The sequence below is a fragment of the Rosa rugosa genome, chromosome 5, assembly GCF_958449725.1.
Source record: "Rosa rugosa chromosome 5, drRosRugo1.1, whole genome shotgun sequence".
Lineage (NCBI taxonomy): Eukaryota > Viridiplantae > Streptophyta > Magnoliopsida > Rosales > Rosaceae > Rosa > Rosa rugosa.
In genome coordinates, this window is record NC_084824.1 from 30,967,050 (window position 1) to 30,980,280 (window position 13,231).

At 39.6% G+C, this 13,231-nt stretch overlaps 2 protein-coding genes across 4 annotated transcripts; both read right to left on the reverse strand.

Moving 5' to 3' along the window:
* Positions 1-4,616: 4,616 nt before the first annotated feature.
* On the reverse strand, positions 4,617-9,947 carry LOC133708373 (uncharacterized). Of its 2 annotated transcripts, none has more exons than XM_062133831.1 (8): positions 9,421-9,947; positions 8,056-8,267; positions 7,399-7,680; positions 6,782-6,904; positions 5,975-6,125; positions 5,407-5,504; positions 4,942-4,978; positions 4,617-4,842 (listed from the first exon to the last, which is right to left on the reverse strand). In XM_062133831.1, exons 1-8 carry the CDS (start codon positions 9,770-9,772, stop codon positions 4,724-4,726), a joined length of 1,374 nt encoding a protein of 457 aa, XP_061989815.1. In that variant the 5' UTR covers positions 9,773-9,947; the 3' UTR covers positions 4,617-4,723. The 2 variants fall into 2 exon arrangements, with proteins under 2 accessions (XP_061989815.1, XP_061989814.1); XM_062133830.1 differs by having other exon boundaries at positions 5,407-5,624.
* A 129-nt stretch (positions 9,948-10,076) lies between these two features.
* LOC133708374 (protein WHAT'S THIS FACTOR 9, mitochondrial) lies at positions 10,077-12,534 on the reverse strand. Of its 2 annotated transcripts, XM_062133834.1 has the most exons (3): positions 12,329-12,534; positions 10,657-11,721; positions 10,438-10,576 (listed from the first exon to the last, which is right to left on the reverse strand). In XM_062133834.1, exons 2-3 carry the CDS (start codon positions 11,621-11,623, stop codon positions 10,512-10,514), a joined length of 1,032 nt encoding a protein of 343 aa, XP_061989818.1. In that variant the 5' UTR covers positions 11,624-11,721; positions 12,329-12,534; the 3' UTR covers positions 10,438-10,511. The 2 variants fall into 2 exon arrangements, with proteins under 2 accessions (XP_061989817.1, XP_061989818.1); XM_062133833.1 differs by having other exon boundaries at positions 10,077-11,721.
* Between the last annotated feature and the right edge of the window lie 697 nt (positions 12,535-13,231).

The following is a 13,231-nucleotide window of genomic DNA, read 5'->3' on the forward strand; positions in this document are numbered from 1 at the left end:
CTTCGCATTAAATTCTTAATGGAATTCTGTGGTAAAGAGATCACAGATGCGATGTTGATTGAGAAGACTCTCTCTACCTTCCCCGTCTCTACATTGATGGTTGCTAAGAACTATCGAATCGATGTTACTGCAGGACGGATCACAAGGTTTCATGAGCTCATTGGAGCTATCAATGTCGCTGAAAAGCATGACAACATCCTTGTGAAGAACTATAATTCGAGATCCGTGGAAACAGAGCATATTCTGGAATCCAATTATAGTTGCGCCCCTAAGAGAGGGCGCCAAGAGCGAAACCCTAATCTTAGGGATACTTCTAGACGTTCTGGTCCATATAATCGTTGTACTTGGGAAGGTAACCGCCAAAATAGGCGAATACGGAACCGAAGAGGTAAACGTGGAAAGAGAGAGGGAGGCAACGCCTCTGGCCATGTTGGTGGCGCCACCAACACTAAGAGCCATCTAAATGATGCTTTCAAAGTGCCTCAATCAATGGAGTCTGAGCACTGAGATGTATGTGCTCGATGTGAAGTATCTGGTCATTGGGCACACATTTGTAGAGCTCGTGAAGAAATTGTCACCGCCTACAAAGCATATTGTGAAGCAAGAGAAGCTTATGATGTGGAACAAGAAGATCAAGAAGATGATCTAGAGTGAAGAGTTGAAGACCACAAATTTGGCTGGGATCAATAGATCGCCAATTCTGTTTAAGTCTTTATTTTCCAAGAGATGTAATAGGCAATTGCCATATACTTTGTAGTAAATGCCATTGGTTTAGTTTTTCTTCGCATAGGCTCATCCAAAATGAGTGTGATGTCTAGGAAGATTTTGAGTTAAGTGGTACTTAAGCGAGCTTTGCTCCACCGACATCTCTCTACTCACCTGGTCATATTTATTTTGGAGTTACCGAAAGAAGTCAAACGACTACCTTTGTTTTGCATTCGCTAGCATTTGGATTAGATTCTCCTAATGGTTAAAAGACAATGATGTACTCCGTTGGCTTATGAATAAAATTTCGAGTTCTTTTCATTATGACTCCATTTTGATTATGAGCATATTACTTTTGTGACTACGATGGCTGGGTCATCAATATTAATTCAAGGACATGGAATAGCCCAAGTTCCCCTTTGCCAAATGGCACCTTGATTACTGTCACAGAAACTCTCTACGCTCCTAGGGCAAATCGTCCCTATGAATAGCCAACGGATTCCATGCGAAAACGCATGTAGAGAACTGAAATGATTTCCTTTACAATACCTCTAATGATTGCGAACAAAGGCGCATCTTAGATAAGTTTATGTGTCTCTCTAGTGGACTCTATGTCACTATCCGAGCTATTAAATCCAATAAAAGTTATGAGAGAAGATCTCTTGGATTTAGACACATATTGGCTTTGTCACGATAGGATAGGTCATCCTAGTCATGATATGATGATCTGTCTACTAAAGACTTCACATGGACATCTATTTTCTCGAGCGAAATGAATCATGAATCAACAGTTGATTCCTGGACTAAGTGTGACCGCCGTCGCTGCCGTCCACCACCAACCTAGGGCTGGCATAGTCCTTATCCATGACACCATGGATAGCGTACATCATGGTGATGACGCCCTAGGTGATGTGGCAATCACCAACTTTGCTTCAAATAGCCTTTCAGACGCTCAGGCCTAACTAAAATCCTCATTGGTTACTTCTAAAGCCTCTCACTTATTTTACAAAGCCCGTTCCTTAGGGAAACTAGGACTGAGACCGTCCTACGCAAAAGATATGAAAATACTCATTTTGTTCTTACATAGAACCCATGGGGATTCTATGGACTGATTCAACCAACTTGTGGACGTTTAAATATCTCATGATATTGGTTGACACGCAAACACGCTAGTCACGTGTTGTGCCATTGTCCACTTGTAGTGCTACTTATGCTATATTCCTAGCACATATCATATGACAACGGGCTTACTCCCCGAATCATCCTATTCAGTCAATTGGATTTGACTATGCTAGTGAGTTTACATTGAAGACCTTCGATGGTTATTGCATTGCGACTGATGTTGGACATCATATTCCCATGAGCACATCCAAATGGTCTAGCGGAAACGACTACGACAGTAGTCCGGACATTGGTAATGCGCACCAATCTCCTAATATCTGCTTGGGGTGATGCAATATCGCATGCATCTATGCTAATTCGTCTACGACCCACCGCCACTCAATCTACCTCTGCGTTACAGATAGTGACTGGGTACAAGTATCGTACTTACGCATATTTGAGTGTTCCATTTATGTGCCAATTGCGCTGCCACAACGCTCTATGATGGGTCCTCACAGACGAATGGGCAACTACGTTGGATTTGAGACTCCAACAATCGTCCGCCACTTCATGCCCTTACTAGGCGATCTCCTTACCGCTAGATTTGCGGATGTCACTTTGATGAGACAGTCTTCCCATTGTTAGGGGGAGATAAGAACACATATGTTCAGCAGGAATGACAGGAATTGTCGTGGTCTGTCCCCACTATGTCTCATCTCGATTCCTACTAAAGTGACGAGATCACACAAATATGCTGCAAACATGCCTGCAAGGAAGGATGTCCCTACGAGAGGACGTAGCGCCACCCTACACGGAGGTAGGCATGGCGCCAAAGCCAAAGAGAGTGGCACTCTGGAGTTACAGGTCATGGCCCCAGCTAGGATGCATGGGAGGCCCGTGGGTTCGAAGGATACTTTGGCACAGTCCAATCCTTTGATCATCGACACTCAAAATCTGTCTCATGAGTATCTTCTGGGTTATGGTTATCGTTGGGGGACGCCTCAACGTCAGAACCTATTCCTGAGAATATAGAGCTCTATGAAACTTACACTAGTGTACATGAGACGTGGGATAGAAACTCCATCATAATTGATGATGTAGTTGCACATGAGTTTGTTGAGTAAGATGATATCGAACCATGCTCTGTTGATGAATGAATGCCAACATAGAGAAATTTGACCTAAATGGAAAGATGCGATCCAGGTTAAGTTGGATTCTCTAACGAAGAGGAAGGTTTTTGAGCCAGTGATGCCAACACCTCCTAACATAAAACCTATTGACTAATGGGTCTTCGTTAGAAAGCGTGATGAGAAAAAGAGATGGCAATCTCGCCTTATGGCGCAAGGCTTCTCACAAAACGCCTTGGAATCGACTACGATGAGACATACTCTCTCGTAATGGATGTCATTGCACTCCACTACCTTGTCAGTTTGGTAGTTTCCGAATAACTGAACAGGCAGCTTACAAATGTGGTCACTACGTATCTATATGGGGATCTAGATACGGAATATACATGAAGGTTCATGGTGAACTTCATTTACCCAAGTCAAGTGGCTCTAGACCATGGAGCGCGTTTACAATGAGACTGAAACGCTCACTAAAGTGACTACTTGAATGGGAAAGGATATGCCCGCGCGTTTCCATAACAAGTTTCAGATTCTATCGCGGTTCATGTTAGACATGATCTTCATTGGAAGCCTTTAAAGAGTTAAGGGAAACCGCTGAACACTTGAAATCCGAGTTTGAGATGAAGGATTTTGGGAGAACACGATTATGTCTCGGTTTGGAACTTGAGCATCGTGTCAATAGATGCTTAGGCATTTTGACAAGGTCAAGCCTTCAAGCACCCCCATGATCGTCCGTAGTCTTGATCCTGAAAAGGATCCTCTTCGTCCAAAGGATGATGACGAAGATGTGCTAGAGGCAGAAGTGCATTACTTAGTACAATAGGCGTATTATTGTACGTAGCCCAATGCATAAGACCAGACATCTCATTTGCAGTAAGCTTGTTAGCTAAGATATAGCTCTGCGCCAACGCGACGACATTAGGATTGGTGTAAAAGATATCTTTCAGTACTTGAGATGTACGATTGATATGGGCTTGTTCTATCCCTACAGAAAGACGATGGATTCGGACCCATCACACACCAGGAACGATGGATTCGAACTGTTCAAGTAAATCCAGAATATGTGTCTGGCTCAAACCAGAAGTTACTTGCTCTAGTTGAAATAGGGTTTATATTAGAGATATTCTCGGAGAATCTTAGGAGATATCCAATCAATGTACGATTATGTTTCCATGTACAACTCTATCTCTATATTTGTAATCCTCTATATAAAGAGGCATCTATTATCAATGAAAGTACAACTCAATTCTCTCCCAATTCAGTTTTCCTTAAACAAAAAAAAACAAAAAAAAACAAAACAAAAGATCCTCATACTTTTAAACCAAAGCGTAGTATACCTTGATACCTTTTAGGGCATGTTTACTTACTTGGAATGAGAGGGAATGATTACGGAGTAAAAATATTCCTGCGTTTACTAACACATAAAGGAATCGGAATGATTCCAGGTAAAAGTATTCCTACATTTACTAACACATAAAAGAATCAGAATGGGTGTAGGTCACACCTCCTTATAAGGAATCGATTCCTGAATACTCATGAATTTGATTACGAAGGGGGGAGATGAGTTTAGGAATCAACTCATCCGGAATCAATACCGATTCATTTCTTCTCTCATTCCAGTTGTTTCCGATTCATGATTATTTTCCATTCTAAGTAAGTAAACGTGCCATAATGGCTTTAGTCTCTACGTACACTTTTTCATGTCTTTATTTTGCAAACAAGCCTCTTGGAGGACTATTCTTGATATACATAGGGTAATAATATCCTTGTAAAAATCAACTACAAGAGATTTACTCTAGAAAAACTTGAATTCTATCACCCATTGTGTCATTAAAATCTAACAGCTGCTTCCCTCCCATTCCATCAGCTGCCTCATTCAACAATTCTTTGATGTTTACACCCCCAAGAGCTGCATGGAAAATGTGTCAGACTTTCAGTTATACATCAGGGACTAGTCTGAAAAAAAAATTACCCATTTTCAATAAGTTTTGGAAGTCACAAACAATACCTGGAACTATATTGGTGATTCCGTCCAAGAATCCAGCCTATAAAATGTATACAGCCAAAATAAAACAACAGATTAACATAAGCCACAATCTGAAATAACATAATTAGCATGTAGAGGAGTTGTATATACAATTTTTATTTCTTCCTATCCATGGACTGGGTTGGCTACGTAACTGTACTCAAACAAGTATGCGCTGAAGTAACGTACAAAATTATTGATGCAAGGTGACATGTTATTGTCCGATCAAACAAACATGATGCATGATGCTTGCTATAGATGCAAGTGCAATTCAGAAAATTGCTATACATAGCTAGCAAATTCAGTGATATTTGATCTTCTGTGATGCACTTTGTTTAAACTTTTACTACAAGTATGCAATTCAGTCATCTGTTTTTCTTCTAACAGCAGAAGAAATATGTGAAGAATTACTGTAAGAGATATGGCCATAAAGGAGAGATGACTTACAGGAATACTAACATCAAGTTTCTCAAATCCATCTCTTCCGGTTATTTTGATTCTCAACTTCCGAGACCAGATCCCGGAAAATGAATCCTTGGAACCATCTGCACCATAGTTATTGTACACTTCAGGTGTTATAACTTCAACAATGGGATCTTGAGGACTCTGATCTTTTGGTTCTGCATTTTTAGATGTCCCTTGAAGACTGTATACACTACTGGCCACTGGAAAATAACCATTGTGTATAAGAACCAAGAAACAGAAAATGCTTACCTCTAATTGGTACAGGAAAAATTGGCAGTATTTGTATGAACTTATAGCAAAGTATTGACCTATACTTGTTACCAACAAAGAACTCAATGTTCAAAAATTTCAGACGCCTAGGGTAACATGGTTTAAATAAAATTTTGGCCAAGTTGTGTTAACGTAGTCAACTCTAATAGTAGAAAGACATTGGATTTCCATCTAATTACAACTGTAGCTTAGATGCCTAATGAGAAACAACTATCATTATCACATCCCTGGTGGGTATAACAGTAATGATGTGAGTTATGTGACTGTAATAGTTACTCACATCTTTCAGAAGACAGCTGACTGCTGTTACTATAATACCGCTTTTCTTCTTCATAATAACTGTTGAAACCTAGGACCTCCTTAACCTCTTCAAAAGATGGCATGCTTCCAGGTGGAGGGATACGACCTCCTCTGATAGCAGCTAGTGCATCCTGCAATTCATTCGTATAAGTTCTCAACCGTGAAGTAATATTATCAATTAGTGGATCTAGAAAAGTAACACTTCTGAAAAGCAAACCAGAATGCAATGTTTTTCTCAATATGAGCTTGATGGCAAACTTGCTGAGTATTCTCCAGCAAAATTGGAATTTGGATCCATGCAATAGGTGAAGTTAAGTGAAAGCATTTTATCTTTAGAAGTATGACATCATACATTGTCACTATTTCACATCATAGATTGTAGCACTCATAATTAATTGAAAATGCTGAAGTATATATACCACAAATTGATGCTGTGAAAGGGAACAACTTGTGTGAGTTGTGTCATATATATATATAAAATTTTTTTTTTGTCATTTAATAATTTGTAATCCTTTGCATTTCCATGGAACCCAAAGCTCAAAAAGATACGAGAGTGTACTATTCCGAAGCAATTTAAACACTTTAAGAACTGTACATTTAGTCTATAAGAATATTTTATCGTTGTGAGCTTCTTTATTTTTCTGGCTTTGAAAATCAGAGAGATCCATAATCAATGTGAAGTTAAATCTCTTTATAGCAATGGAAGCACAGTTATAGGATGTCCAAGACAGTTTACCCCTACTTTTGTTCATGAACTTTACTGAAAAGAAAAGGTGGTGGACGTTACCTGCATTGCTTGAATAGATACCCCAATCAAGGAAAGTGGATAAGCCACAAGTTTGTATCCAACTTCCTCAAGTTCAAGAGGATTGAGTATTGGTGTTTTTCCCCCTCCTTCAAGCATATTCGCCTGATAAAACATGAAGCTTTATCAAACACTAGAAATTATTTTCATTTCTCGCTTCTGAAGTTACAAAATTCAGGCTGATGACTCTCTGTTAGATTGTTGAATGCTGATTGACATATCTAAATTTATGTACATGTCACCTAAGTTCACATGGTATAAAGGGTTTATTGGGTTGGGTTTTGTGAGTGTCTGTGTATCTGTGCGATTGTGTGTGTGTGTGTGTGTGCAATCCCTTTTTAAGTAATAAAAGGGAATAGGGACAGCTAATCTAATTTTTCAAATGTGGGCAAATGGGCATGATAAATCAAAACTAGTAATGTCATCAATTTTTTACAATCCTGTCTAGGTTACCAAAAGCTACATGTATAGAAGCAATAAAAGAAAGGTATGCAAAAGCCCTTGGGCATGAAAATGTAGAATAGCTATGTAATAAATCCAAGTCTTCAGCCACATGGCTTTCTACTTTTGTGGTTTGTGCTATGGAAAATGTAATGTACCATTTTTGGAACTAGGGGATATACTCCACAGAAAGCCTTCATTTCTTCTTTTGAGGCTAGTGCATCAATGAAAAGAACATCTGCTCCAGCATCAGCGAATGCCCTTGACCTCCAAAGTGCTTCTTCCAAAGACACTGCTTGACGAGAATCAGATCGTGCTACAATTACAATGTCAGAGCCACTCTCTTTCCGAGCATCAACTGCTGCTTTTATCCGCATCACAGCTTCCTCCCTTGACACCACTTTCCTGCCTTGTGTATGACCGCAGGCTTTTGGAGACACCTAGATTACAGTTTTATAAGTCTCAAACAGGCAGATGATAACGGTATTGAAAAAGGGGAAATGTTATTAGCAATCCCAGAAATTCATTCTGCACTTCTATTCACTTATTTTGTAACTGTACGGAAATAAGGAAATGTTAACTTTGGTGTGTAGATTGACTTGTTGGACTGCCAATAACTCGGAAAAAGTAGGAAAAGGTTAAAACTAATTACATAGTGTAGCAAAAAGATATTATGATAACAATAGCCAACAGTTTTAGATTTTACGTTAACAATCAATCATGAAATAAAAGCATTTGGAAGTATGGCTAGAATGATTTTAGAACAAAAGATAACACAGGAAGATTCAGAGATCCAAGTAAATTTCAATAATGACCTGATCTTCAAGCAGAATCCCAGCAAAGCCAGATCTAATATATCCCTTGACAGTTCTCTTGACATTCATTGCATTCCCGTAACCGTTATCGCCATCCCCAATGACAGGAATTGACACAGCTTGGGTAATTTGTTGCCCCTGATCCACCATTTCTCCATAGGATAGAAAACCTGTATCTGGCAGCCCTAATCTAGCAGCTGATATTGAAAATCCTGATGGAAGAACAAAATGGCATTGTTAAACATGTTTCTCAGGTGTGAATGTGTGATACAGGAACAAGAAGAAATACCAATAAAATGACAAAGCAATCTAATGCAAATGCAATGCAGCTGTACCTCAACTGTAATTAGATTCAATCAGAGTTAGATAAAAGACATTATTCAATTATTACACCAGAAAACAAGTACATACACAGTCAGCAAGTTTCCTGCATCAAGTTACTGTATATATATCATGTATATCTAACTAAGAGACAGCATATCTAAAACAGACAAGATCTTGAAACAACAGCCAGCTAAACCACAAGGATAGATAAGTTCATGGTCAAAGTTAACTACTCCAGATCAAGCTGTATGGCTGTGAAAACCCGAGATGACCCGACTGGGTTTACGAAGGAACCTTATATGCTTCTTCATTTCTGCAGAAGATTTTTGAAAAGCCGAGATCATATCTATGTTACTACGATTACTGCAAGGCATCCAGTCTATGCTGCTAAATTTAAGTTCGATGAACATACGACTAGGAAGCTGCAAATCTAAGGTGTGATGGGTGGCTACAAAGTTAAAAGGACACTTGTTGCAGCTTACCTTTATTATGTTTTAGCAAAAAAGGAAATGCTAGAGTATTGTAAGCCAAGTGCAGAACGCAGATGCACTTCTTATACAAAATTGAGAATGGAATTCATATCCAAGTTCTTAAGGTTCAAGCTTTCTGAGGAAACAGAATATTATGCGAAATTGGGTAGTTATAGTTTTGCTGTTGTTGTATTTTTTTTTTTCTTTTATGTAGTTTATGTAGAAGCTGAGCATTCGCTGTTGTACTCTGTAGTTGTTTAGAATCTTCAGAAAGTTGAGAATTATTAAATTTTATCATCAAACAGAAAAATAAACTACTTAAACCCATTGATCAAATTGGTATGCCTCCAAGAAATATGATCATGTCTAACTCTCTAGTCGTAATTGCAGTCACTTGAGTCAAATAAAACAATGCATATATGAATCTTGATGAAGCTCCGAACCCAAGTTTATGAATCCAATCCTACCTCAAAAACCATATTCTTTCAAGCCCAGATCAAAACATGCAATACTTTCACTCACTATAAATCCTTAATTAAAAAAAAAAAAAAAGCATGAAAGTGGGATATACCACTGGTGAAGCAATACTGGAAGCCAGCTCTTTCGACAAGCTTGGCGCTGAGACCATCAAAGCAAGCAGGGCCTTGGTGAACCCCCGGCAACTCCAGAATCCGGCGAAGCGCTTTGGCCGGAGACTCGGGCGGCGGCGCTGAGTCTCCTGAGTAAGCTGCGAGGATCCTTGTGGTACGAAAAGGAGACGCATTTGACTTGTGGGGCAGTGTTAGTGATCGTTGATGAAGACGTGACCCGAATGTAAGGTTTGAAGGCGAGCTGCTGACATTGAAACAGGAGCTGTGGGGAAGAGACACACTGCAGTCTCTGCTACCCACCTGAGGATACTGCTTCTGCAGCACACAACTCATTCTCTCTCTCTGATGCCTTTGGCTTTGTTTTCACAACTTCCCAACTGAAGGCGTTATGTCTAATATTACTTACTTGGCTACATTTCAACTCCAACTCCAACTCCATTTTCATTTTGTCTCCATCTCCCCCTCTCCATTTGCCTCTTTTCTCAATTTTAGTCAAAACAGACACTACAAAAACAACACTTTTTTTGTTTTTTTTTCGTCTTTTACATATATATCCACGAAATTCATATTGTAATCTCGTAACCCTATAGCTTCATCCAAAATAATAATAATAATAATAAGAATGACTTTTCCAATGCATCCACAAAGACTAATGAACTCTTAACTGATTTGTAGCAATTACAAAATTTTTGAATGATTTGCATCTTTACAGAGTAACTTTGACATAATATGTGCTACACTGTTTCTTCTTCTAGACTAGCACCTGCACTTTTCCCCTGCTCCCGTCCAGCTCCCTGTTCTGAAAATGGTTCCAAATCTTGCCTGAAATGCATATCTACTAATTGATTACACCAATGATGTAGATAAACTGGACAGATCGTTCAGCTGCTAACTTCGACTTCAGACTCAGCAAGGGTCATGTAGTTCATCTGAGTCATACTCATAAAGCAAATCATTCTCCGAATCCTCTTTAAAGCTGGATCGGTAATCACTGATATTATCAACAACGATATTTCTTGATGGATCCACTTCAAATACATCGCCTGGACTTTTCTTGTATAGACCTTTGCTCCTATCCAGCAAACCTTTCCTCAACAGCATTGCAAATTTTTCTCTCAGTTCTGCAATAGGGTGTTTCTGCAAGAGTTGTTGACGATCATAGGCTTCCCTCAGAATGACAGTTTGAGTGGCACACTTTTTTGAAATGTAGAAAATACCTGGATGACGCTCAAACACTTTAGTGAACTTCTGGGGTAGGGCCAAAGGTTTACGAAGGTTGCTCACATTCTTACGTTCAGTTTTCTTTTGCATAGTGAGATGAAGAAGCTCATGGAAGACTCCAACAATCCTCTTCTCTGATTCATCTGTACGAGGATCTAAATGGGAGGCATCACAGTACGGAGAATTATAAGGGAGGCTTTGCCACTCTTTCAACCACTCCATGCATTTTCTCTTCAATCCAAAACCCCTAGTAAACCCAATTGGAAAAGCTAAACAGCCACTTCTCACATCTTCTTCCTCTTGTTGTATGGCAGAATTCTTTTGCAACTGGGAGACAGAAAGGTCATCATCCCAGGATAAGAGCTTTAAGCCAACACGGTCATCAGGTAAGCTGATGAAAGAGAATAGATCAGGGTGATGTGGAATTACTGAATGCTGGTAATCATATGGCAAACCTAGGTCCCATTTCAGCTGGTCAATGGTTTGTAAAGGAAGCTTCCAGCCCCTAGTGAGCATGAGCAGTTTCCGAAGCCTATTAAGGATATCACTCTGATTCTGCTGGACGACATTGGACTCTTCTTGGTGGAGTTTTATGGCTTCAGGAGTTAAACTAAAACATGGGACACGAGTGCCACCACTATCAAGAACATGGGACTCTAGAAAAACAGATGGGTATCTCCTAATAAAAGTAGAGACCTTGAGGTCATAAGGAAGATCGAGTTGTCCACGATGACAAGTGAGATGGTATATGGGGAGGCAGCCATCAGACGAGGAGGAGATTATGGAAACAAGAACACAGGCAGCTTTGAGATCCCTCTCAGCAGTCACAACAGCATCCAGTGCCCTATCTTTAACCCATTTCAATCTAATATTCACCAGAGTACGCTTGTGCTGGTAATTAAATACTTGTGTTCCACGGATGAAGCCAACCCCAACCTTACCGAATAGCATGTACGGGACCATGGTTCTGTCTTGGTAAATAGATGAGCAGCATTCTTGCCTGTCATTACATTCTGTGTCTTGCGAACCTGAAGTGAAGACTTTCTCCCCACGCAGTAGAACTGCAAAACGGAAGAGTCATTACAGGAATACAAAAAAGAACATTCAGCAAAACAGTTCTTGTCATTCCAATATAAGAAAACAGCCATCAAAGTACAGAACTTATCAAAGTATTTGGGAATGCTCCCCAGAACTGTTGATTATGATATTTTTCTTTTCTACAAAAAATTTTGTTTCCAACATTGCCACAATGAAAAAGACTAAACAAGAATCTCACAACAGAAACTATTGTTTCTTATAGTCTTAATTAAACAAAGAAAAATAAAATGTTAGAAACAGCTTTCCACAATGCTTTACTTGAAAAAAAGACAACAAATGACATTGCTCTACAGCAGAATCCGACTGATGTCATTAAATCAAGCATTTTGCTAATACACATTTAGAGGAGGTTTGATTTCGTTTTGTTTTTTGTTTCAGGCATAGTTTCATGTTGTTAGTCTAGTATTGTATACATTATCAATCTTTTCTTTCATGGGTTTCCTCTCTAATATTGAAAGCTCTCAAATGAAATTGGAATGCTAATACTGGAATATGAAGAATCACAGTACATACGAACAAGATTGCAATGATGAAGGAACAGGATTGTAAAAGGATAATTAGAAAGCATACCTGTATACCCATGGCTGATTCCTTCTTCTTTCTAAGTCAACAACCATGGCGGGCACCCTTCAATCCAATGCCGATAACAAGATGAATCTGGGGTTCAGAACTCCAGACTCCACAAACTCTCTCTCGATCGAATTGCAACTGTGTTCTGCTCACCGTCGACCACTTTTTTTGTGTTGATCCAGTTAATAGAAGTAGGGAGATAAAGCTTTAATGTCAAAATGTAGGTCTAAATATTAAATTTGGACGTATGAAATTATATAGCGAGGATAACTTTTTTTTTTTTTATCAAGAAGAAACTTCATTAATAATGAACTGGTTACAACGAGTTTTGGCAACATCTCTTACACAGAAATGGCCACTGGACTTCACACTAGAACTCCATAATGACTGACTGATGGAGTCAAAAAAAACCCCGACTCAACTACAGACTCAAGACTTGCACATCAACTAAAAGGCAGAGACAACATGCGCAGGAGCAGTGAATGCCTAACTCACAACTTTGTCAACACTAACTCGCCACCCAGAGTCCTCCTGACCTGCCTTTGATCGACCAAGTCTACACTCATTGTGACTTCGAACCCGACCAAAATGAAATGCTGGACCATCAGACCTGAGACTAAACTAAACCCAACTCCAGTGCCACCTTAATGTCAACACCGGCAATCCACAAATGCTCCAAATCGCCATCACCTCCGACCCGTAGCCAGAAAGGAACGACCCACTAGAAGGCCAAGGATGATTGTCTATGCTAGTATGCCACAGCCAGACATTTTCGCCATCGCTGCTGACCCAACTCCAGAACAGGAACGACCCTCTAGACCGCCGAAGAGAAGATTGTCTATGCCAATAGTTGCTGTGCACCGACCCAATTAACAACTAAAACTTATTACCGAAAAACAAAAC

Excerpts from the sequence above, each read along its gene's own strand:
- LOC133708373 (XM_062133830.1), bottom strand. The coding sequence starts at position 9,772 with ATGAGTTGTGTGCTGCAGAAGCAGTATCCTCAGGTGGGTAGCAGAGAC. Across the intron at positions 6,126-6,781 it reads TATCTATTCAAGCAATGCAG|GATGCACTAGCTGCTATCAG; the intron begins GTAACGTCCACC and ends AATGAATTGCAG. Across the intron at positions 5,625-5,974 it reads TCAGCTGTCTTCTGAAAGAT|TGGCCAGTAGTGTATACAGT; the intron begins GTGAGTAACTAT and ends GTTATTTTCCAG.
- LOC133708374 (XM_062133833.1), bottom strand. The coding sequence starts at position 11,623 with ATGGTCCCGTACATGCTATTCGGTAAGGTTGGGGTTGGCTTCATCCGT.